Source organism: Penicillium macrosclerotiorum (assembly GCF_028827735.1).
Source record: "Penicillium macrosclerotiorum strain IBT 26536 chromosome Unknown utg000002l_segment0_segment0, whole genome shotgun sequence".
Classification (NCBI taxonomy): Eukaryota; Fungi; Ascomycota; class Eurotiomycetes; order Eurotiales; family Aspergillaceae; genus Penicillium; species Penicillium macrosclerotiorum.
The window spans coordinates 486447-508845 of record NW_026643082.1 but is presented as its reverse complement, the minus strand read 5'-3'; the positions used below and the strand labels follow the sequence as shown (position 1 = coordinate 508845).

The window sequence follows — 22399 nt, the reverse complement described above, 5'->3', positions numbered from 1 at the left end:
ATTCAGCAGACCACCACAGGCCGGAGCTACATGTTGAGAGCCACGCCGGCGAAATCTGGGCTTGTATTTGCCGAGAAACCTTCATCCTGGCGCCGTGGCTCCCGTCCGCCCGAAGCCGATTCGTAGACAGGCTCGAGGGATAAAATCAGGGCAGCGGGTGAGGCGTTATGGGCGTAGGTGGCGTGGGCTGTCTGCAGGAGGGCAAGGGGTAGGATGAACAGGCTAAATTAGCTCGACTTCATCCGTCGGCGAGGATGTGGGGATTGCATGAGCCCCCACCCCCCGGGATGGCACCTCGTCTTGCGCCGGGCTCGGCTCCTCGGCGTATGCTTGGTGTCTGTGCGAGTCGTGCTCGGCAGTGGCGTCCTCCCGGGGCAGCTGGATAGGGGGAGAAAGCTTGTCATAAGCGTCTCTCAAGTCCGAGATATCAGCGGCCGAAGTCCCCCTCCCTTCGATGACGAGGCCCCTTATCCGGGTGATACAAGCTGTCTGGACTCTGTCAAAACCAGGGGTTCTCCCGGGGGGCGGGGTTTCCCCAGGGGAACGCACTTTCGTCTCCATTCATCTCCAGCCGGAGTCGCAGTGGGCCCGAGACTCGGCCAATGAGACCGGCCCGTCGGCGGGGGCCTTGCCCGTCCGATGGAGCCGTGGTCAAAGGCAGCGGTCGATACCGAACGACATCATCACTGGGTAAATAGGTTCGGGAGGAATAACGAAGCAAATCTTTTCCCTGTAAGCCGGTCGTTGGTGCAAGAGGAGACCTTGCGCAGTCGTGGTAATGTGTTGAGCGGCTCGGGATCCCGCGTCTCGTCCGGGATCATCACGACACGACAACCCCGGCCTCCCGGCAAACAACACCGTCCAATTTACCCAGAGTTCCAGCCATCCCCGTTCCCGAAATCAGCTCCCGACCGTGGCCGGGTAAATCGTGACTCGGACATGCCATCACTCACGACCCATTCGCCTTCCTCATGCCATTCAATGGAGCTTGCCATTCAACGGCCAGGCCGGACCTCCAGAACTGGTGGGACGTTCACAGACCGGAGGCATTGCGCAGCACCACTACGCTCTCCGCTCTACCGTCTCGCGTAAATCCGATAGGCCCGTCCAGAAACCTGTTGCCCGGTGCACGCTCGAGACCATGCTCTCCACATCTGCCTCGCTCTGATGGGATGGTTCCCACACTCCCCTCTCCCCACATTGACCGGGCATGGAACGCGGCCCCATGGGGATAAAGGCTCCGGAGAAGAGGGAATTTACCCAGTGCCCTGACGGCCCCCATTGAGCTAGATCTCGCGATGAATAAATAGACCTGCCGATCGCCCGACGCGGCGCGCTGAATTGATGAACCTCAACCCTGGTTTTTTGAATCGGCCTTGGACGCGATCTGGATCTCGTCCTGTACTCCTTGTAGAAATTTGACAAGGTACACTTGGCCTGTTCCGCTGAGAATCCTGTGTGTGTCTTTATTATCTCTTGTTGCGGTTCACCATGGTGTCTGCGCTTCCTGGGGAGACGGCCATCTCGGCCAAGCGGGCTGAGCTCGCTGGCAAAGGTGGAATCTGGGGTTTGCTGAGCAATAAGAAGACGTCAGCTATTGGGCTGTTCGCGTCGTTGGGTGGTCTGGTATATGGATGTGAGTTCATGAATGGCGAAGACAAAGTGATACCATTGGAGAATGTCGAGACTGACAGCCGAGTAGACAACCAGGGCATGTTCGCGCAGGTGTTGACGATGACGTCTTTCAAGGCGGCGGTACGTTGAGACCTCTCCATCCGTTCAATAAATTGATAATTGCCATTCGTTCGTTGCTGATCGTCTCTTTCCCCTTCTTCTTCTTCTTCTGGACAGACCCAACAATATGCTGCGCAAACGGGCATCAAGCAAGGCCTGTTGACTTCCATTCTCGAGCTGGGTGCCTGGGTCGGCACATTGTTTAACGGATACCTCGCTGACGCCGCCGGTCGTCGCCTGACGGTCCTGATCGCGGTGGTTGTGTTCTGTGTCGGTGTCATTGTGCAGGCCTGCACTCAGAACAAGGACTATGTCTTCGCTGGCCGGTTCGTCACGGGTTTGGGTGTCGGTAGTTTAAGTATGATTGTGCCATTGTACAATGCGGAACTGGTGCGTCTCTCCCTCTCTTTCATCACCTCGCATCCCCACGCAGTGAGGCTGCATGGACGAATCGGAATTGTATTCTGACAATTGAGCATCAAAACAGGCTCCGCCGGAGATCCGGGGCTCGCTGGTTGCAGTCCAGCAACTGGCTATCACATTCGGTATCATGGTCAGCTTCTGGGTAGGTCTATGCTAAACTTGGAACCCGCCGACAATATACATCATGAGCTCACATTTTGTATTTAGATCGGCTATGGAACCAACTATATCGGCGGTACTGGCGCCGGCCAGTCCGACGCAGCCTGGCTCGTTCCAATCTGCATCCAGATCCTGCCGGCCGTTATCCTTGCGGTGGGCATGATGATGTTTATGCCCCAGTCCCCGCGCCACTTGATGAACACCGGCCGCGACGAAGAGTGTCTGCAGACGCTGGCGCGGCTGCGTAACACCTCTACCGATGACCTGCTGGTGCGCATCGAGTACCTCGAGATCAAGAGCCTGCACCTGTTCGAGAAGGAGACCGCCGCCGAGAAGTACCCGCAGTGGCAGGATGGCTCATTCAAGAGCCGGTTCCAGATCGGTCTGCATGACTACATGTCTCTCGTCACGAACCCGTCTCTCTTCAAGCGGACGAGCGTTGCGGTAGGTCTTTTCAGGTGGTCCCGGCACCAATTGCCGCTATGTTCTTTTTATGACCACATACTGATGGCTTCCCTAGTGCATGATTATGGTGTTTCAGCAATGGAACGGTATCAATGCTATCAACTATTACGCGTAAGTCCCTGGTGTTCGCTGATGTGTTGCGCATTTTGCGCTCTCCGTGGTGATTGGGTGTCATGCTGATTTCTCCTGATCCACCCTAGTCCCTTCATCTTCGAAGACATGGAGCTGCCCGGTAACACGACAACCCTGCTTGCCACCGGTGTGGTCGGCATTGTCGAGTTCCTGTTCACCATCCCTGCCGTGCTGTGGGTCGACCAGATCGGCCGCAAGAAGATCCTGATTGCAGGCGCGGCCGGCATGGCGATCTGCCACTTCATCGTGGCGGGTATCATCGGCGCATACCAGGGCGAGTTCGGCAGCCACCGCGCCGCCGGCTGGACGGCCATTGTGTTTGTGTGGATCTTCGTGATTAACTTTGCCTATTCGTGGGGTAAGTGGTTTGTTTGTGTGTGGGCGGGGACGGACATCCATCTATGCCGGCCTGCTTCTGCCTGTTTTCTCTGTGTGACTTGGCTAATCCGTTTCTTTGCTTTGCGCTACAGGTCCCGTGGCCTGGATTGTGACGTCCGAAGTCTTCCCCCCTCAGCATGCGCGCCAAGGGTGTCAGTCTTGGTGGTAGTAGCAACTGGGTAAGTCCCTTCCTCATTTCCGGTCCTTCTCGGCCAGACTGCCGAACACACACACACACACACACACACTCTCTCTCTCTCTCTCTCTCTCTGTCTTTCCCGCTTTCCAGACCGGTAACTAGGCAGACCACACCCCCCGACTAATATGATTTCATCACCTTGCAGCTGAACAACTTCGCCGTCGCCACCGCCACCTCGCCCTTCCTGTCGAGTAGCGCGCTGGGTGCGTTCATCTTCTTCGGCTGCGTTACCACCATTGGCATCTTCTACGTGATCTTCATGGTCCCGGAAACACGTGGCCGGACCCTGGAAGAGATGGATGAGCTGTTTGGCACCAGCGGTATGGCGGCCGCGGACGCTGCTCGCAAGGAGCGCATTGAGCGGGAGATTGGCCTGCTGGCGCTGGTCGGAGTTGAGAGCGCGGACGAGAAAACCGGGCTTGAGGAGGCCACGCACAGCGAGAACACGTCTGTGCATAAACCTGCTGCCTTGGAATAACGCTCGCAAGGTTCTGGGGGGCTGCAGGCCCGGGGCCGGGCCTGTCCTTGGGCATCACAGCGAGTGACCGGGCTGTAGTTTGGAAGTGTGACCACTGATCCTGCACTGGGCGAGTGGCAGTTGGCCTTCACCGGGGGGTTAGGCGGCCTGCACTCGGTAAGGGAGAATCTGACATTGGAGTCGCTGCTTGTGGATAATCAACCGGAATCTCGCCTGTATATAGCCTCGACCCTATAGTCTGCGATCTATAGTCTATAATTTGCAATCTATAGTCTATAATCTCTAGTCTACCATCTATAGTCGCTAGTTTACAGACTCCTGCATTCTATGGTGCTCCTCTCTGAGCCACCCTTCTCGTGCATTGGATCTGTCTCTTCCTATGATCTGCATGCTGCATGGGGATGCGCGTCTCTCCTGCAACCCGTGGCGATCGTCTCTTGATCATATCGACGTCGCGACTCTCGCCGGCCCCCAGTCGCTCGGGCCGGCGTTTGGACCCGCGCCCGGATTGGCTGTCACCGACAGCATAGGAACACAAACCGCGCGGGAGAATATGGTCACAGATCCTGGTGTGTTGCGTTTTTCCGTTTTTGTGTTGCGCGGGGTGCCACTCCTCGCCTGCAGCAGACCTGTCATACCAGGGGCACCCTAACTCATTGGGTGTGCCATTTATCATTTGTCATTTGTGCAGACGCGTTGGAGGAACACCCTTGATGATGGATGATGGATGATGGATGATGGATGTGCGCCTAACGGCTGCCCTGCCATAGTGGGCAGAGTATCAAGATTCACCGACATGAACATTATTATCAATCTTATTCGGATCCGCCTGTATCATTTGTCCACTATGCTCGCGGTGCTGTCGGTGCTGCGCCGGTGACTGGCTGCTAAGTTTAGCAGTGGGGCCGCAGGGCGGGTTTTCCCCACAAAATCAGCAACGCCGGGTTGGTTGGGTTTGGGGCTGAGACCAGGTTCTGTTTCTGCTTGAGTGTGCTGTTTTATGGTCAGTGTTGCCCCCGTCAGCGAGCTTTTTTCTGGTTTCTTTCTGTGCAATTCTGGTGCTCTGCAAATTTGTGTCTTTTTGGCTACCTGTTTCCCCATTCAATCTAGCCGCCCTTACTATCACCACTATCACCACTACCATGTCGACCACTTCTACCTCCACATCTACTTCGACTGCTACAGCCACGGCCACGGCCTGCACTGCCAACAATTGGGTCCTGCCCACAGGCGTGACCGACTACGCCTGTGGTGCTGCGATCTCTGGTAACATCACCAGTGCCTTCGACGACTGCTGCAAGGGCGACGCCCCTGTCAAGTACAACAACGGCTGCGCGATCTACTGTTTAGCCCAGGAACAGACCGTGCACGAGCTGACCGAGTGTCTCGAGAAGAAGAGCGGCACCTATTCCATCTTCTGCAACACCGATAAGGGCAATGAGACCGCGACCGCTGCGGCGACCACCACCCGCACCTCGGCTACTGGCTCCTCCTCCACTTCCAGCTCGACCTCGAGCTCCACCTCGAACGCCGCTGTGCTCAACCAGCCCGTCTCCAAGTCTGGGCTCGGCGTTGTCGCCATGTTGTTCTGTTCCGCGCTCATGGGCGTGCTGGCTTAAAGCTGCACCCCGAGGCGGAAGCCGACTGCCGCCGGCGGGCCTACCGGGCGGCCTGGACAGAGCGAGGAGCCCGGAGCGGGGACTTCCCGCATCAGAATAGAGACGTGGAACACGGACTGCAGATGGGTGCCTCTGCATTCAGTCAATCTGTGCATGGAGAGGGTGGCTGGTGATGAATCTTCGTGGCGGGCTTTCTTCTGGTTTCTCTCTGTGTGCGTTGGATTTTCTCTGCCAGGGTTTCCGTTCCGCAATGCCCCCTCACACCGTGGACGGCAGTGTTGATGGGCCCCCCCCTCTTTGTTTGATTGTTTCTGCTTATTCCCTTTCTTTCGCATGTACAAGTAATTTGAGCCGATCTCACATAGTAATGACCGTCATACATACCGACTATTTGTATACATGTTCTGATCCAAGCCTCCCCCGTGAGGGAGGGCCCTGCGTTGACACTAACTGCCCCCACTCATGTATGCGACTGTCTGCAAATCACCCCATCAAAGCCAAAATCAGACTTCTTCCCAGGTCCGGGCAGTTGTGAGTGGTCGGCATCGGAGTACGAGTAAAAGTGAAAGGAAACGTAAATGGAAAGCATCAGAGAAATACCCGGATTCGCGGACCATCAAACTATAGGGCCTGCAATCCTCCGTCCCCAATCCCGTCCAATTGCAGAGGGCTTGCTTGCCCAAGTGGGCCGCCGCCAGGGGATCGTCGCGCCAGACGTGCATTCTGCAGCACCCGTTTAGGCAATTTTCCGTCGTGGTGGGCTTCGCATCATGCTGGACCCCGCGTCGGGGTAAATGATGCGACATAGCGGGGAAGTAGATGCAATGGGGGCTATAAATTGGAAAAGGGCTTTGCATTCTCTGTATTTGTCGGTACATGTGGTTCGGGTGCCAATCGCCGCGGACGAGGACAATCGCAAAGTGCACGACAAACAATCAACGGCAGAACACATGCATTGGACCGTGATTCTCCCGGCGGCCGGCGTGGCCTTTCCAATGGTCCATGCCGCTGCACTGAGGGCGCGTCTAGACAATGGCGTAGCGGAAACACCGCCGATGGGGTATGTCTCTATAGGTGATGTCTCCTGTTTACCTGTTCGAGTTAATTATTGCCTACCATGAAAAAAATACCCTGACATTGTCGTCCAGCTGGAACACGTACAACCACTATTCATGCTCCCCAAATGAATCGATCGTACACTCCAATGCCCAGGCCCTCGTCGATCTTGGCCTAGCGGATCTCGGATATCGGTACGTGACAACCGACTGCGGCTGGACGGTGCCGGACCGCACGGCTAACGGGTCGTTAACCTGGAACGAGACTCTGTTCCCGAGCGGCTTCCCGGCACTGGGTGCGTACCTCCATAACTTGGGCCTTTTGTTTGGTGTGTACGAAGACGCGGGTATCCGATCGTGCCAGACGAATATCGAGCAGGCCGGCAGTTTGTGTAAGACCCCCTCCAGCAACCCCAGATCACATCGAGGCATTGCGAGGTAACTAGCGGCCATACTGACATATCAAAGACCATGAGTCACAGGACGCCGCCCTCTTTGCATCCTGGAACATCGATGCCCTCAAATGTAAGCTCCCGTTGCCATTCGTAGAGTATCCTATCACATATCTTTACTTACTTCACCCTAACCGGCCCCTCATCACAGATGATAACTGCTTCTCGGACGCGGCCACCGACTACCCCAACGTGAACTATGCGCCCAGCACCTCCCCCCAGCTCCGCTATGCCAACATGACCAGGGCCCTGGCCCAACACACGCCCGTCCTCTTCCAGATCTGCGAATGGGGCGTCGACTTCCCGGCGCTGTGGGCCCCGGCTCTCGGACACACCTGGCGTATCGGCAACGACATCATCCCCGCCTGGCGCACCATCGTGCGCACGCTGAACCAGGCTGTGCCACAAACGGACTTTGCTGGGCCGGGCCAGTGGCCCGATCTCGACATGCTGGAGGTGGGGAATGGCGTGTTCACGACGGCGGAGGAGCAAACACACTTCTCGATGTGGGCCATTTTGAAAAGTCCGCTAGTTATTGGCGGTGCACTGAAAGACGAGTGGACAGCGATTAGCGAGGCGTCACTGGCTATCCTCGCGAACGAGGATGTCGTTAGCTTTAATCAGGACTCGCTGGGTGCCAGCGCCGCCTTGCGGCGCCGGTGGTCGGAGGCCGGGTATGAAGTCTGGAGTGGGCCGTTGTCGGGGGATCGCACGGTAGTAGCCCTCATCAATTGGGATGGCGAGGCACGCGAGCTGTCTTTGGATCTCCCGGATGTGGGTGTGCAGTATGCAGGCACTATCAAGGATATCTGGGCGGGCGCGGAAGTACAGGGAGTGAAGACCACATACACCGCGACGGTGGAGGCGCATGGGGTCATGTTGCTGGAGCTGCAGGACACGACGCCGGCTGGAGTATACTCAAGCGCGCATTTTGGGACGAAAAACGGGTTAGTCACATGAGCTGATGCGGACTTCTTTACTTCTTTATTTCTTTGGATCTTGACGTGCTAATCCAGGCGCAGGAACTCGGTCACTTTTGACGCTGTCTATGCGAATACGACTAGTACCAACTACACCATCTCAATTGTCTTCTCCCAGTCATCATCGTCACAGACCGTCTTAAGCCTCTCGTCTGGGAGTCAGAAGAGCACCATCCATGTACCGGCTTCAAGCACAACCGTCTCCTCCACGGTTTCATTGGTCGCCGGCGCGGCCAACACGATCACCCTCACTTCAACTCGTACCATTGAGTCGATTCAAATTTGGTCTCCGGCTGGGACGTACTACCCAGCCACTATATTCACCCTGAGTGGCTCGGCGATCCTCGAAGAATGTGATGCCGGGTATTGTTTGCCCGTCGGATCAAAGATCGGATATCTTGACTCCACCAGTACCGCAACGACGACCATTTCCGCCAATGTTCCCTCCTCAGCAGGCAGCGCTGGCACCGTGGCAAAGTATGTTGAAATCGACTATATCAACAATGATGTTGCCTTCTCTTCTACCTGGGAATGGGGTTCCAATTCCCGCAACATCACCCTAGCCTTGAATGGAGGTGATCCTGTACGCCTCGAGGTCCCGCTCTCAGGTCGCCACAGTGAGCTTTTCGGCCCTGGACTTGGCTGGTGGGACTCCGCGACGCTGGGCATTCTGATTGACGGGTGGAAAGATGGAGATAATGAGATCGCTGTTGGGAATGCGGCCTCGAGTGATGTCTTCCAGACTTGGGGAGCTGATTTCGTCGGGCTGAGGGTGTTCGACTAGTTGTGTGAAGGTGTATTGTGAATTATAAGGAGACTTATATGTAAAGAGGCCTTGAAAAGCATTCCCATCAAGACTATGAACCTTCGATAGAAACCCCACGATACAATTGACCTAGTCCAGAAGCCCGTGTGGATCTCTAAAATAGGGCTCTTATCGCCGAGCGGGTAACATGGTTTGTGCATATTATCCAGGTATTTTAATAAGTGTCATAAAAGGGTTTAGAATTTAGCATATGCTTATTTGTAAGTATCCAACTCTTAACTTATACATACTAAACCACTGATATAACCTATATTTTATCACCAAGTCAGCGGTAAGCTCACTAACCAAGACAGTCCGAATACCCCTCCTCCACTCCCCTGATCTACCACAGGCATCACGCCCACGACGTTCACATCAAACATTCTGAGTTCATGCCACCGCATTGGTGTCTGGTGCCCCAACATAACCCTTTTGTAAATCATCTACTTTGCTTTTCCTCTCATATCTTCCCTACTTTCTGGCTATCCCTACCCCCAAAAGCTGCACTGTGGACAAAATGACGAGTCAAGTGGCCATCGCCAACAACTTGAATGCAGAACATCTGATGTCCCTACAACGATCGCTTCAACAAATCCTCTCTACGGAGCTTGCGGAAATAACGCTGGCACAGGTAGTTGACGGCATTCCTATTGAACAAATTGACACTCGATGGATGTTTGCCTACGATCCAGTGGTTTCTGGACGTAAGACCCCGACCGATGAGGCATTTAGGGAGCTTGTGAGATGGAAGTCTACTTTCCAAGTAGAAGATCTAACAATCACAAGCACTGTAAGTCGAGATTTGTTGTCATGCTCAAATGTCAAGTCATACAACTTGAAAAGTCCTTCGACCTGGATATATACGCTAGACTTCCTCGTCTTACTTTAATTATATACCCCTAGTGCTCCTAAACTAATAGGTATCACTAGGTGGTCCAAGCATTTCAAGACACCCTCCCTGGAACACAAGAATTCCAATTTCGTTTAATCAAAATGATTGGAATATGCTTACATAAAATAGCAGCCCAGCTATTTATGTATACAAATAAACCGCCTTATAAGTGCCGAAAGCCCGTGGCGCCTATCGATCCAGCTCCTATCCCACAGATCCCAGGGTTCGAGGAGCCCGAGATAATACGTCCGGCCCCTATTCCTCAAAATCCCACCTACCTCTATCATGTAGAATATACCTTCTACAAGCAATATCCTATGGGTGTCGCTGATATGGTTGGGTACTGGGTTGAGTATAGATTACTTGGAGGCGTTGTGCTATTTGACCGGAGTGAGTCCGAAAACAAGGTATATGACTTCCAGTCTTCCTATTCTAAATTTATTATCCACAAGGTTGTTACCTCTAGCCCTGCTATATAAGAACTGACTGAAAACAGCTACGAGATATCTACCTTCACCCAAGTGCTGGCTTCTGACCTTTCAAACTATCGGAAGCGCAGATCGATCAATTCCTTACCTTCTGCCTCGATGACGACGAGTCGACTCCGTGTCCCTTCCCTTTGACGGCTGAACGCAATGCAGTCCGCATCTATCGCGATGATACTTTTGACTTGCACATATTTCGCGATAAATACGAGAGGAACCGTCCCGTGTATCCAACCGACCGAGCACAACCTGCTAGGAGGATTCGTCTAGAGGATGACCCCGATGCCCTGGAAATGCATCTATGTTGGGAGGAGCGTCTTAAAGAAATTGATCAAGACTCATCTAGTCGATAGCAGTCGATATTATCAAGGCTATATTCCTGCTCCGTATATTGAGCCAACACAGACGATTCATAAGAGAGTTGGAACCGGCGCTTTTGGATGCATCCAAAAATTTGGCATTCGTTCCTCTTTATAGAAGTCTTGTCCAGTTCATTGATGTGCGATGGTTTGGTGGACTTTTTGATCTGATTAAGTTCTAATCCATGGCTCCTGATGGATAATAACTTAGGGCTCGTTGGTGTGACTACCTGTCGGGCCAATAGCTGCACAATGTGGGAATTACCGCCACTTCCTTGACGGCCGTCGGCGCCGGCTCAATATATATACATTTCCAGTGCGTCAATTCGTCTCCTTCATCAATCTCCGTTTGCCCTGTATTTCTTCTGTCCGTTCAGAATTCATTGCATATGTAGCATATTGCCTTTTCATGCCTAGTTGTATTTGTGGAGAAGAAGAAGCTGCATAATACAGCGGAAAGCCATATATCTCTATATGCGTCCGTCTATTACAGGGATACCCGATTCCCTGTATGTTTTCTATAGTATCCTGGTACACTCGGAACCTAGCGCCGCAACCCGCTAGTCAGTGAGAGAAGAGATATTTAACATTCACCCCCTATATACTGAACCAGGGCGCTCGGAGGCAAGTCTGGCAAGGAGACAGAATTAGAAGGATCGGCGAACAAACCACTAAAGCATCACACACCATACTAGGGGAGCGGCCGCCGGAAGAGGTAACAGATGCTGATTTGTTGGTGGAAGTGCGTAGGAGTTATTTTTCTCTCTATCTGAGACCTGAGGCTATATTGGCAACAACTGTGTATAGGAGGGAAAAGCATCTAATGAGAGATCGGATAGAATACCCCTAGATCATACTGGATATTACAAGCAGCGGTCTCATTATCTTAATATCGATGGTGGTATGTTATCCAAGGGGGATATGTATGCCGCCTCCAACTTATCTTATGTTGACTAATTGGTTGCAGATGGTGCAGTGTCGGCCATGTTCTTCGGTATTGCAATATTGATTGGCTGAAAACTCGAATGCAGCCGCCTAGGACATATAATTCGAATATCGCTATTGACATAAACTGTCTCTTATATACCATAAAATAGCTGAAACGTAGTGCCTAGAACGACTATAATAGCTAACCGTGGAATAAAAAAAGCAGCCCATAGGGAGTGAGTGGGTTCGCTTTCCTTCATTCTAAAGATAGTTTTGCAAGCTGACCCCCTTGAAAGTTATTTAAACTACATTTATTTCTCTAGGAGAGACAATTATCAGGTATTTACACTCCAGCTTCGCTATAAGAGTGCACAAATTCTCCGACGCCAGAGAACCAGACTCGCTGTATTTGACTACACTTAGATAATGTCGCGACGAAAGGGATACGAAGAAATGATGGCGGAATTGAGAGTGAGAGACAGAGAGGAATACCGTGCCCAGATGGAGGATATTGCGAAAGGCCAGAAGATAAAGGATATTGAAATGGAGATCAGAAATGCCGAATATGAGAGGAATTCCAGATCGGCTAATAGGCTAAAAAGAGAGCTGGCCAGTTTGAAGAACGACAGAGATCAGCAACCGTCCTCGTCGCACCGCCGGAGAAGCTCCCGAGGGCCTCGAGACTCGTCACTACCAAGAGCCTCCGTCGACAACAGAGGACCGTATGACCATCGGTCTGGTGCCTCTGGAAATGGTGGCCGAAGCCATCAATATTCTCAACCCCAACGTTCTCCAACCCCTCCTCCGCCAAGGGTCAGAAGAACACGCATTCGTACGTATGCTGTGAATCCTGACTCAGGCCACAACTATCCGGCTTCTGGGCCACGACAAGGGGAAAGAGGGAACATCAGAGTGGTACATAGTGACGAGGAGAGTGATTCGGATTTAGAAGAGCGCAAGCGTCAGTGGAAAGCACATCAGCAAACACTAAGAGAGGAGAGAGAAGAGCGAGAGAAAATAGAACAGCGAGAGAGAGAACAGCGAGAGAGTGAACAGCTAGAGAGAGAAGAGCGACAGAAAAGGAGAGCTAGAGGGAATGAGAGCAAAAAGCAAATTTTAGCGGCCGAATACCACCAACTTCTTGAGGAGAGGAACTCCTTCGCGGCGAGGTGGGATATACTAAGGGCCCAGGGACGGGGGGATAGTAAAGAAGGTAAATCTCTCCAAGCAGAGATGAGGCGCCGCGACCCCCGTCTCAACTCCCTCGAGGAGGAACTCTTAAACTTGGGAGTACGTCCGGGGGAAGACATTTAAGTGGCTGAGTGGTTGAGCGTGAATATTTGCCTTGATCTATCCTATAGTACCGGGTGCAATGAGCCTGACTGCAAGGGGTTCGGAGGCCTCCAGTGTAGGTAGTAATTTAGCACTAGACCTTACTACGTATAATTCATTCTCTAAGGTTGACTATAGGCTTAGTTCCTTCAATCAATCAAAATTTGCTATAATAATAATATATTAGGTCAATATTACGTATATATAACTTAATCTGAAACTCATCATGATTCTGTCATCTATTTATATTTCAAATAGAAAAGAAGAAAGTCCGACGATCCTGAATGGAATCTTCTCAAGATTCAGCTATTGATCCAACCATATGCTGCCCCTCCTCACTGAGTTACGTCATGAGCTAGTTTTGTTGATTTTTTATCTTCCATACCCAGTCGACAGGCGGCAAGAGGAATTCCAAAGAGCAAACAACAAAAATAGCATTATATAACACCAGGGATTCGCTGGTGGTGACCCACCCAACTACAACCTGCCGGCGCGTGGCTATTTTACGGTCAGTATGTAGCCATAGTGGTCCACTTTGCCTGACAAATTGTACAAAAACTGATCACTGCCAACAGTTCATACGCGCTGGGTTGGAAACCAGAAGGTGCAAATGCCTGTATGTGGCAGCTTCCTAAATGTAGGGGAAGCTCTAACAGGACTAAGCATCATAATCGGTTGGTTGGCACATGGAAAATTTGGAAATCGGTGTGGATGGGCATAAAGGTGGATAATGGCGAGTAGGCTCCTGTATGTAAGCGCTTATAGCATTGCAGCCCCCAACACACCTGTGTAACTAGCGAGAGCCTGTTATTGTGACCTGGCGCCGACCTTGTCTTTTCAACAGTTTATTAACTTTGTCCAATTTTCAGCTTCCCATTGCTTTCATCTTTGTTCTTTTCCACTTCTTATCTTTTTAGCTTGTCGACAGAGGCAATCTACCTAATTCTATCATTCCACCCGCTCCCTCCACACCATGGCATTGGCTCAGCCCAATATCAACTCCTTTCAAATTGGCTTATTCGCCACTCATACCATCAACTATGTGGATCTAAAAGCGATACTTGATGAGCAATATGAAATCCCATCCGGCTTCACCACACATAGTAACGATCCCGACGCTTACATCTTCGGTCGCGTGGGAAAGCATAATATCGTCATTTCATTACCACCCCGAGGCTCTACAATTCAAGTTGCGCACAGAGCTCCACACCTAATTTGCTATCTGAAATCCTTTCGAGTTGGTCTTTCGATCGGTATAGCAGATGGACTCGGTAAAGTAAAGGGCGGTATGAAACAAGGCGACGTTCTCGTGAGTCACTTAATGCAGGAACAAGACGGAACAAAGTATCGCCACAACAACTTTGGTAATAAGATTCCGTCTGTCCTCGCCGGAGCCGTCCTTCGTGTGCAGACTCGTCAGGAAATGTACGGTCCCACGATCCCCGAATCCCTGACAAAATACGTGCCTCGAGAACCTAAAACTTACGACGGGACCGTCGTATCGTGCAAAAATTCTATGATAATAAGACAGATGCGGGAAGTGATCACGGACCAGAAATTTTTGTGCTCTCGGGACGACGAAGAAGAGTTCTTTTGCTTTGAGCAAGAAGGCGAGCCGCGCCTAAGCACCTCCGTTTCCTGTCTTGTGGTACGAGGGATTTGCATCTCAAATAATATGCAACGGCATGCCTCAGCCACCGCCACTGCGTATACCAAGGAGCTCCTGATCCATATGCCAAAGGAGGATGTTCGAAATTCTAGACTAGTGTGGGTTGATACTGCAGGGCGGTAGATACTCTTCTTTCGCCTTTCGCTTTCCTGTCAATTTTTTTTTTTGTTTTTCTGTACTTACCCTAGTTTCTGTAGACTGCTTAGCAGAGACCTTTCGAGCTGGCATTGCGGGTAATGCTACTTTTGTGCGCTAAAGTGGAAACTGGAAGGCTCAATCCTCTAAATAACCCCTTATATAGAGAGTAAGGTCTAGTAGTAATGAGAAAAATCGGTTGATTGATTGATTGATTGATTAATTGATCTAGCTGTAGGTAGTCGATATCGCGAAAAGTGAAAACTATAGCCACCTGGTTAGATTCAAAGTCGTTTCACTCTTTTTGCGAAAATAATTCTTAGATAATATTGGACCTCGGAATTACCCTGCGAGGGTCCAAGGCTAGGACCCTCGAGCCTCCCCAATCCTAGCGCAGTTACCCTTCATAAAACCCCCCACCCTCTACCCAATTCTGAATGAATGAAAGTGCTGGTATATCTTAATAAGGTACTTTCGGTCACACCTGGCCAAGTTTTTTAGACGCCAAGTACCGTAGAAATGCCAAGGGTAATTAATAATTAAATCTTTCACTTGATATTAATATTTGATTTTTGCATCCCTGTTCGCCACATGCTAGAATGCTCCAGTTGGAGAAAATATAGAATTAAATAAGTCAACTAGTTTAATGACGATCGACTCTAGTTGCAAGTTGAGAGACTAATTGGAGGGCGCGCGATGTAAACATAGCGTGGAAATGTCGAACCCGCAATACGATTGACCATAGTCAGTTGATTTCATAACATCAATAAAAAGAAGCTTATTTGGGAGCTTGAATTTAGTTTTGCATTAGGATGACACGAAGATAAATACTTCACTAGGAGTCTATCGTTGTGGTCCATTGAGCACAGCCCACTCATGTCTAACCGAGATCTCACCACTGCCATTCTGGCTTTTATCAGCACCACGTCTTGATTCCATAGTCGCAACTGTATCTTCGCTCCTGCGATGCATATCTTGCACAGCGACGCCAACTTCATGTTTGGGGCCCATTGGTCTCAAACACAACTGGCTCGTATCGTCATTCAGCTGCTGAAATTTACTGTCACTGCGCGCTCTAGATCCTCCAGATGGACCAGAGGATCTCGTGGGCCCCTGCGCGGTCACCTCCGGTGTGTATATTGAACGGCCGAGGAGGGGCCGCATCATCGGGACTGAAGCAAGTACCACGGCGAGGCAAGGCTCAAGACCGCTGAAAATGTTCGCGCGGGGTAAGGTAAATGTAATATCATTGAAGTCCATTGTAGAGAGAACGGAGATACGGAGGGCGCTGATTACACAGGTCCTGCATACAATTAGCGATTACATGCTCAAAATGTGGTGATACAGGAAAATGGTACTCACACAAGACCCAATCCGAAAACAGTAATCAGAGTCACTTTTTTATAGGTGGCCATCTGTAGGTTGTACAGCGATGGCATGGGCGTCAACAGCACGATCAAGTCTGTAACGAGGTTGATCACTCCCGTTGCGGTGAAAGAGGCGACCTGATTACCACATGAGCCACCCGATATTGTTTGATCCCAGTTGTAGGCGAATGGGCGACAAATCAAACAGCCCGCCAAAATTGTCGCGATCGCCCAGGCAATGATGATGCCCATGGTCACCCATGATACCCGCACGACCCAGGTCACTGGGAATATCCGGAGGTAGAGGAGCAGAATCGAGACTTTCGTACAAGCTAAACTCAGGACCCAGAAGAATTGCAGTGGAATGATCAATTGAAGCAGCTTGGTAATAGGCTCCATTCCGTATTCGGCGGCGATTGCTGTGACATGATCGTATCCAATACCAGCTTGGAAAACACCTGTGATACTAATCGATTGAAGGCCAACGGCGAACACCTGCGACGCTCAGTATAAGCCAAGTAAGTGAGTTGTGGGGTCTTCTTACACAGGCGACAATAATCATGTAATCGCTACCGGTCCATGGCTTGTGGGCGAGCTGGTGAGCCAGGAGACGGAGGCAGACTGCCACAACCGCCAAGATCGAGAAGGTGAATGCGACTCCCAGGACCTCTTTCTGAGCCTGTCTCACCACAGGAAAAATGACCGTCATCCTCGGCACCCCGATATTCACAGCTCTCCTTGAACATGTCAGAGATCAGGACCATGCTGGGGAACGACGGGGGCGTTTTATAAAACCCGTTCTGTCAAAAGAATCCCACTCGGCTTTAGCCCAGAATCCATCAGACCCACTTGTGTGCTTTGAAGCTGCCAAATTGGTGGCATGAATTCTATGTTCGGAAGTGATGAGCCAAGTCTAAACAGCCGGGCCGACTGGATGGACGGGCTAACGGTCGCTGGCCTCCTCTGCGGGTTCATGTTACTGGCGGATACCATTAACAACCTATAGGACTTGCCTCTGACATATCTCGCTTATGTGGGTTGGGGGCGGAATTGACCGCGAAGACGGCAGTTTTCAGAAGTGTACTAACTCCAATGATTTGATTGGGGGAGGCACTTTGTGTCAAACCCGGACGGGCTAGCGTTGAATCCGTCGCGTCGACTAGCACGGCATTGACAAGACAAAATGAATCATGTGCGGAGAAGATGCAGGATCAGCCTGACTCCTGAGAAAAATGAGGAAAATTAGCAAAATTGGATAGTTGTATGGATCCCCAATTCCAATCTTTTGACTTATACTTGGATTGTCTGAGCTGTCAATATGGCTGTCACTGCGCCTGTCGCAATTGCGATCGCCGTCGGTCTATTGACAGTGTTCTATATCACCTTGAAAAAGAACGGCGAGGATGGTGAAGGGAGTGCAACGCCCCTGAAATTGCCCCTGATTGGCGACCTTCATACCTCACCCATCGAAAAGCCCCTCCAGAACTGGGATACCTGGGCAAAAGCAAATGGTCCAATTGCAGTGCCCAAGTTGTTTGGGCTCATCCCGATCGTCGTGTTAAATTCCGCCGAAGCGGTAACGGAATTGTTCAGTCGTCGCAGTCAGTGGTATAGTAACCGACCGGCCTCTGTAAGCATGGAGATGATCACGAACGCCAAGCCCGGACAATCGAAATTCACCTTGATGCACGACTATGATGACCATCTGAAATTGCATCACCGCATTCTGACTCCCAGTCTTGGGGGCCCTGCTGCTCCTCACTATCAACCCCTGATGGAACTCGAATCAAAGCAATTGTTATTCGACCTATGCAGACTTGTGAAGAAGTCGCCCAAAGCGATCAGTACTGATACGGTCTATCCACAGCTAGAGCGCACTCAGTCTAGTGTCATTCTAGCCCTGCATTATGGCCTTCGTATCCCACGCTTCGAGGAGAAGATTCTACATGAGGTCATTGACATCCAAACTCAGGTCACACACCTCGCGGCCAATCCAGGTCTACCGGATATCATCCCGCCGCTCCGCCACTTGCCTGGAATGATCTCACCCTGGAAACGCTCGTACGATCAGCTTTATGCCACTCAAGAAGATTTGTATATGCGCCTGTTTAATCACGGCAAAGAATCAGCAAGCTGGAATGCAACAAAACAGGCCATTACCAACAGTGAGAAGTTGGTCCCAGGTGGTATCCCAGATCTCGATCTTGCATTTACCCTTGCAACATCGATTCAGGGCGGTATGGAAACTTCGCCGCGCCAGCTCCTTTGGTTGTTTATCGCAGCTTTGCACAGACCGAATTTCATGGTTAAGGCGCACGCTGTTCTCGATGAAGTCGTTGGTCGGGAGAGACTGCCTCGATTCTCTGATAGATCCAGGCTACTTTTCATCGAGGCTATTGTGCATGAGCTCTTCCGCTGGAGACCCATTTCACCGGGCTCGATTCCCCGCCGCGCGGACAGGGATGACGAGTTGAACGGGGTGAAGATCAAGAAGGGCTGGACTGTTATGGCGAACGCATGGTCGATCGGTCGCGACGAAAACGTTTTTGACCCAACCCTGGGCGATCCGCAGGATTTCGTCCCAGAGAGATGGTTGCGACAGGATGAGGGTGGGACCGAGAAGTTGCGAAGCGAGCTTCCTCTCCCGGTATTTGGTCAGGGTCGGCGAATCTGTCAAGGGAAGAGGGTTGCAATCGATGGAACCTTCATGCAAATCGCTTGCTTGCTTTGGGCTTTCGATGTGGAACTGGTTGATGGTGAGGTGGTGGATCCCGAGGCGATGGTTGTTGTGGGATTCATGACGATGCCGCGGGAGGTGAAGTTCAAGCTTAGACCGAGGGGCGACTGGGCTGTTCGAGTTATTCAAAAAGAATGGGAGGAGACGGCAGAGAAAAGTTTGGGAGAGGTCATGGGTGTAACTCAAGATGTTGAGGTGTAAATTTCGGGTGATATCAGAACAAAGCCCTTCTCCTCTTCGGAGATTACATGGTGGCCTTGAGCAAGGTGGTGTCGCAGTTGGCCCTTTGGCTTTGTCCCTTTCGATGGCGGATGTATGCTTTGCTCTTCTGACTTATTTGACTGTAATTGACCAGCATAGATCTATCTGAATTGGTAGAAGACAATCTATTACTATAAAGTATATAACATTAACTCACTCTAATTACCCTGATTTCATGATAGAATATCCATAAAACATCTTCATAAAGAGGTAAGGATTACTTCTTAAACCACTAGAAAACACTAGCTACTATGAGAAAATCGGCTATAGTAGTAATGACTAAAAGGTATAACGCGCGTAAGGAGATAATTGCCTATTTATGACCTCATTACCCGAATTTGAGATCATTTCAAAGGGTCATAAGGAGAGAAGTTAGAGAAGTATATAATAACGTACCGAGTCTGCTAGGAGGCTCAAAATGGGGTAAGAGGTCTAAGTCAGATACCGTCTCAGAAGACAGAACAATTAAGGCGGTACTAGATTTTGATTGAGGCGCCACAAAGGCTTCACAGTCGTGCGACACGACCACAGCCTAACAATAGGAAGAGAACTAGGTCGCGGAAGGCCGTGACAAGGCTCTAAGTCCGTTGTCAGGACGTAGGAGCAGAGATATATATTTGTTATATACTGTGTCCACCATGTTTGTAGCTTGCCGGTCTGATATTTGGGAAAATTTACGTTGTGATCTGAAGATCATCGCGGGTTCACCCGCCATAGCTTAGGCCGTTCTCCAGTATTTGCGATTGTTCTCTACTTACAAGACTTAATGATGCGATACATGAAGGTTTCCTAGTCTTTCCATGTGATTGAACGAGGGATATGAACGAGAAGTCAATCGCAGAACTCGGGTCATGCATTTATCGAGAAAGACTCACAGCCAATGGCCATGCATAACATTCATCGTCTATACAAAGATCATTTAACACCTTTCCACGGAGCTCTCAATATCCATAGGTAGCCGGACTTTAGGTAAATTGGGTGAACCAGAACAGTAACTCTACAGTCAGAAAGATGCGGATGAATCAAAGTGAATGAGCAATATATATAAGCATAGGATGGTATTAAGAACATACAATATGGCGAAAAGAACAACATATAAGATTCGATATATACAGCATGGTGGCGCCCACCTATCGGGCCGCTAGTAAACTCTTGACCCTCTCAGCTACATCTACTGCGACTCAGAAGAGGACACTACATCTTGAGACATCTCTGCATTCTCCAAGTGCTGCGCGTACACCATCTGGGCAATCGCATCCTCGGTCTGGAGGTAGGTCTTGCTACCCTTGATGAACCAGAACGCGAGGGAAATTACCAGCATGACGCCAAACACAGCGATTGCGTAGTTCATGTCACTCGGGGCCGGGTTGGGACTACCCGGGAAGAGGAAGAAAATGGTGGTGATGATGCAGTAGACGATACTGACCCAGTTCATAAACGGACCCCATCTGCCAAGGTGGAAAGAGCCACCGTCGGGAAGCTTGTCGCGACCAACAACAAGAAGGGCGAGGATGGGCATGGCGTAAGAGACGGTCAGGGCAATGGTGCTGACACTCAAAATGGCCTCTAGGACCGTGTTGGCGAACAGGTACAGGATACCGACGAGGGCGATGAGCACACCCTGGCCCCAAAGGGATCGCGCGGGCACTTGCCACACCGGGTCGACGTGGCTGAAGTACACGCTCCAGGGGAGACCGCCATCACGAGCAAAGCCCCAGGTCAAGCGGGATGCGGTGGTCAGGACACTGATGCCCTGGCCCACGCCGTTGAAGATAAATAAGGCGATCAGTGTGGCGCCGCCCTTGAGGCCGACGGTCTCGAGGATCAACTCCATGAAAGGAAGGTCGGCGTTGGTGACGTTGTCGACATTTTGGATGCAGAACAGACAAACCACCATGAAGATGAAGCCGGTAATAGCGCCAAAGAGGACCGCCATCCAGATCACGCGAGGAGCGTTCTTGCGCGGGGCTGGGATTTCCTCAACCATGTGAATAACCGAGTCGAACGCGGTCAACCCATACGCGGCCTGGACCAGACCCGTGAACCAGACGACGCCGTCGCTCCAGCCAGTCTGGTTGATCCATTTGCCAAAGACAAAGGATCCCGGCTGGAAAGTGAGATCGCTCTTCACACCGACACAAATTAACATCACCAGCGACAAGACCACGAAAAGACCTGCGAACCAAACCCCGACGAAGTTATTGATCCATGGCAGAATCTGTTCGCGGCGACAGCTGACGACGTTGATGAGAGTCAAGAGAAAGACGACGCCAATAAAGACAACGAAATTGAGCCAGCCCTTGTCGGCACCATCCCAGTTGGGATTAAACATGGTCTTCATACCCAGCAGAAATTCGGTCATAAATGCCACCTGGGATGCGGTCAAGGTCCACCATCCAAAGGTGTTGATCCAGGCACACATATACGAGACGAACCGCCCCCACGGCGTGTTCCAAAGTCGATAGACCCAGTAGGCCTGGCCCAGGGCTGTAGGCATGCTGCTGGTCAACTCGCCCAGCGAGAGGGCAACACACATATTACAAGCTGTGACCAGCACCAGTCCCCAGAGAATAGTGATCGGTCCACCATTGGTGAGACCGCTGCTGAGATCCTGGGCGAAAGTAGAATAGGTTCCTGCAAAGAAAGAACACACGATGGATTAGCCTGATAGCTTCGAGCATGAGGGATGGACTCTTGCTTCGCCTCGCCAGTCTCTTTGTCTCCCCCATTTGACGAAGATACGTACCAAGTACACAGAACGCAAGAGCTAGCATGCTCCACATGTTAAACTTGCGTGTGAGTGCCTGGGCATGGCCCATGGCTGCCAGGTCGGTGGCATCCTGCACATCCTGATCGGTCTCGAGTGGTGGCTTAAGGGGTAGTGCGTTCGATTCCACGTCCATAACTTCAACCGGAAGTAATAAAGATCAATGCTCTTGGTAGGCAGGTAGAAGATCCGCCCATTTTCTGCCGGTAGGCTGATCAAAGGACAAAAAAGAAGAAAAGGGAGACCGAACAGCGTCTGGGGCTGAAATCTATATAGTGGTTTGTCGGGCGAGGGCGTTGGTTGCTTTCCGCGCAACACTAGCGATCGCTTTCCTGTCTGGGCGCCCTGGGCTTGTCACGGACCGTGTCAGTATCGCAGGCGTTCCCCCAGGGAAAACACGGGGACGGCGATAAAGCTGGGGACGAATTGACCATCCAATGAGAAGTACTTGTTCAACCGGTTCGATGGGGCTCAGCAAGAGATATTGGTCATGTCCTGAGGAGCTCTTGGTCATAGAAACGACCATCGCGTGTCGACTGGATCTTTTTTTTTGCGGGGAGTTGCTTTCCGCCCCTCGGCAGGACTTCCT

At 51.2% G+C, this 22399-nt stretch overlaps 10 protein-coding genes across 10 annotated transcripts; 8 read left to right on the top strand and 2 right to left on the bottom strand.

The window, feature by feature from the left end:
* Window positions 1-639: 639 nt before the first annotated feature.
* Window positions 640-1168, top strand: N7462_001344 (uncharacterized protein; the record flags this gene model as incomplete). Its single annotated transcript, XM_057073070.1, has 2 exons — window positions 640-921; window positions 1007-1168. 2 exons carry the CDS (start codon window positions 640-642, stop codon window positions 1166-1168), a joined length of 444 nt encoding a protein of 147 aa, XP_056936711.1.
* A 323-nt stretch (window positions 1169-1491) lies between these two features.
* On the top strand, window positions 1492-3968 carry N7462_001343 (Major facilitator superfamily domain general substrate transporter; the record flags this gene model as incomplete). The annotated part of the gene is made up of 8 exons (XM_057073069.1): window positions 1492-1755; window positions 1852-2124; window positions 2222-2299; window positions 2365-2760; window positions 2837-2892; window positions 2982-3271; window positions 3384-3400; window positions 3636-3968. The coding sequence occupies 8 exons, from the start codon at window positions 1492-1494 to the stop codon at window positions 3966-3968; spliced, it is 1707 nt and encodes a 568-aa protein (XP_056936710.1).
* Window positions 3969-5110: 1142 nt separating this feature from the next.
* N7462_001342 (uncharacterized protein) lies at window positions 5111-5587 on the top strand (the record flags this gene model as incomplete). Its single annotated transcript, XM_057073068.1, has 1 exon — window positions 5111-5587. The coding sequence occupies one exon, from the start codon at window positions 5111-5113 to the stop codon at window positions 5585-5587; it is 477 nt and encodes a 158-aa protein (XP_056936709.1).
* Window positions 5588-6537: 950 nt separating this feature from the next.
* On the top strand, window positions 6538-8858 carry N7462_001341 (uncharacterized protein; the record flags this gene model as incomplete). Its single annotated transcript, XM_057073067.1, has 4 exons — window positions 6538-6647; window positions 6736-7034; window positions 7111-8041; window positions 8117-8858. The coding sequence occupies 4 exons, from the start codon at window positions 6538-6540 to the stop codon at window positions 8856-8858; spliced, it is 2082 nt and encodes a 693-aa protein (XP_056936708.1).
* A 538-nt stretch (window positions 8859-9396) lies between these two features.
* On the top strand, window positions 9397-10609 carry N7462_001340 (uncharacterized protein; the record flags this gene model as incomplete). The annotated part of the gene is made up of 3 exons (XM_057073066.1): window positions 9397-9669; window positions 9987-10178; window positions 10331-10609. 3 exons carry the CDS (start codon window positions 9397-9399, stop codon window positions 10607-10609), a joined length of 744 nt encoding a protein of 247 aa, XP_056936707.1.
* A 1359-nt stretch (window positions 10610-11968) lies between these two features.
* On the top strand, window positions 11969-12856 carry N7462_001339 (uncharacterized protein; the record flags this gene model as incomplete). The annotated part of the gene is made up of 1 exon (XM_057073065.1): window positions 11969-12856. One exon carries the CDS (start codon window positions 11969-11971, stop codon window positions 12854-12856), a length of 888 nt encoding a protein of 295 aa, XP_056936706.1.
* A 991-nt stretch (window positions 12857-13847) lies between these two features.
* On the top strand, window positions 13848-14666 carry N7462_001338 (uncharacterized protein; the record flags this gene model as incomplete). The annotated part of the gene is made up of 1 exon (XM_057073064.1): window positions 13848-14666. One exon carries the CDS (start codon window positions 13848-13850, stop codon window positions 14664-14666), a length of 819 nt encoding a protein of 272 aa, XP_056936705.1.
* An 855-nt stretch (window positions 14667-15521) lies between these two features.
* On the bottom strand, window positions 15522-16754 carry N7462_001337 (putative integral membrane protein; the record flags this gene model as incomplete). The annotated part of the gene is made up of 3 exons (XM_057073063.1): window positions 15522-15981; window positions 16041-16540; window positions 16590-16754. The coding sequence occupies 3 exons, from the start codon at window positions 16752-16754 to the stop codon at window positions 15522-15524; spliced, it is 1125 nt and encodes a 374-aa protein (XP_056936704.1).
* A 609-nt stretch (window positions 16755-17363) lies between these two features.
* On the top strand, window positions 17364-18983 carry N7462_001336 (cytochrome P450; the record flags this gene model as incomplete). The annotated part of the gene is made up of 1 exon (XM_057073062.1): window positions 17364-18983. One exon carries the CDS (start codon window positions 17364-17366, stop codon window positions 18981-18983), a length of 1620 nt encoding a protein of 539 aa, XP_056936703.1.
* Window positions 18984-20214: 1231 nt separating this feature from the next.
* On the bottom strand, window positions 20215-21946 carry N7462_001335 (putative amino acid permease family protein; the record flags this gene model as incomplete). The annotated part of the gene is made up of 2 exons (XM_057073061.1): window positions 20215-21677; window positions 21790-21946. The coding sequence occupies 2 exons, from the start codon at window positions 21944-21946 to the stop codon at window positions 20215-20217; spliced, it is 1620 nt and encodes a 539-aa protein (XP_056936702.1).
* Window positions 21947-22399: the final 453 nt, after the last annotated feature.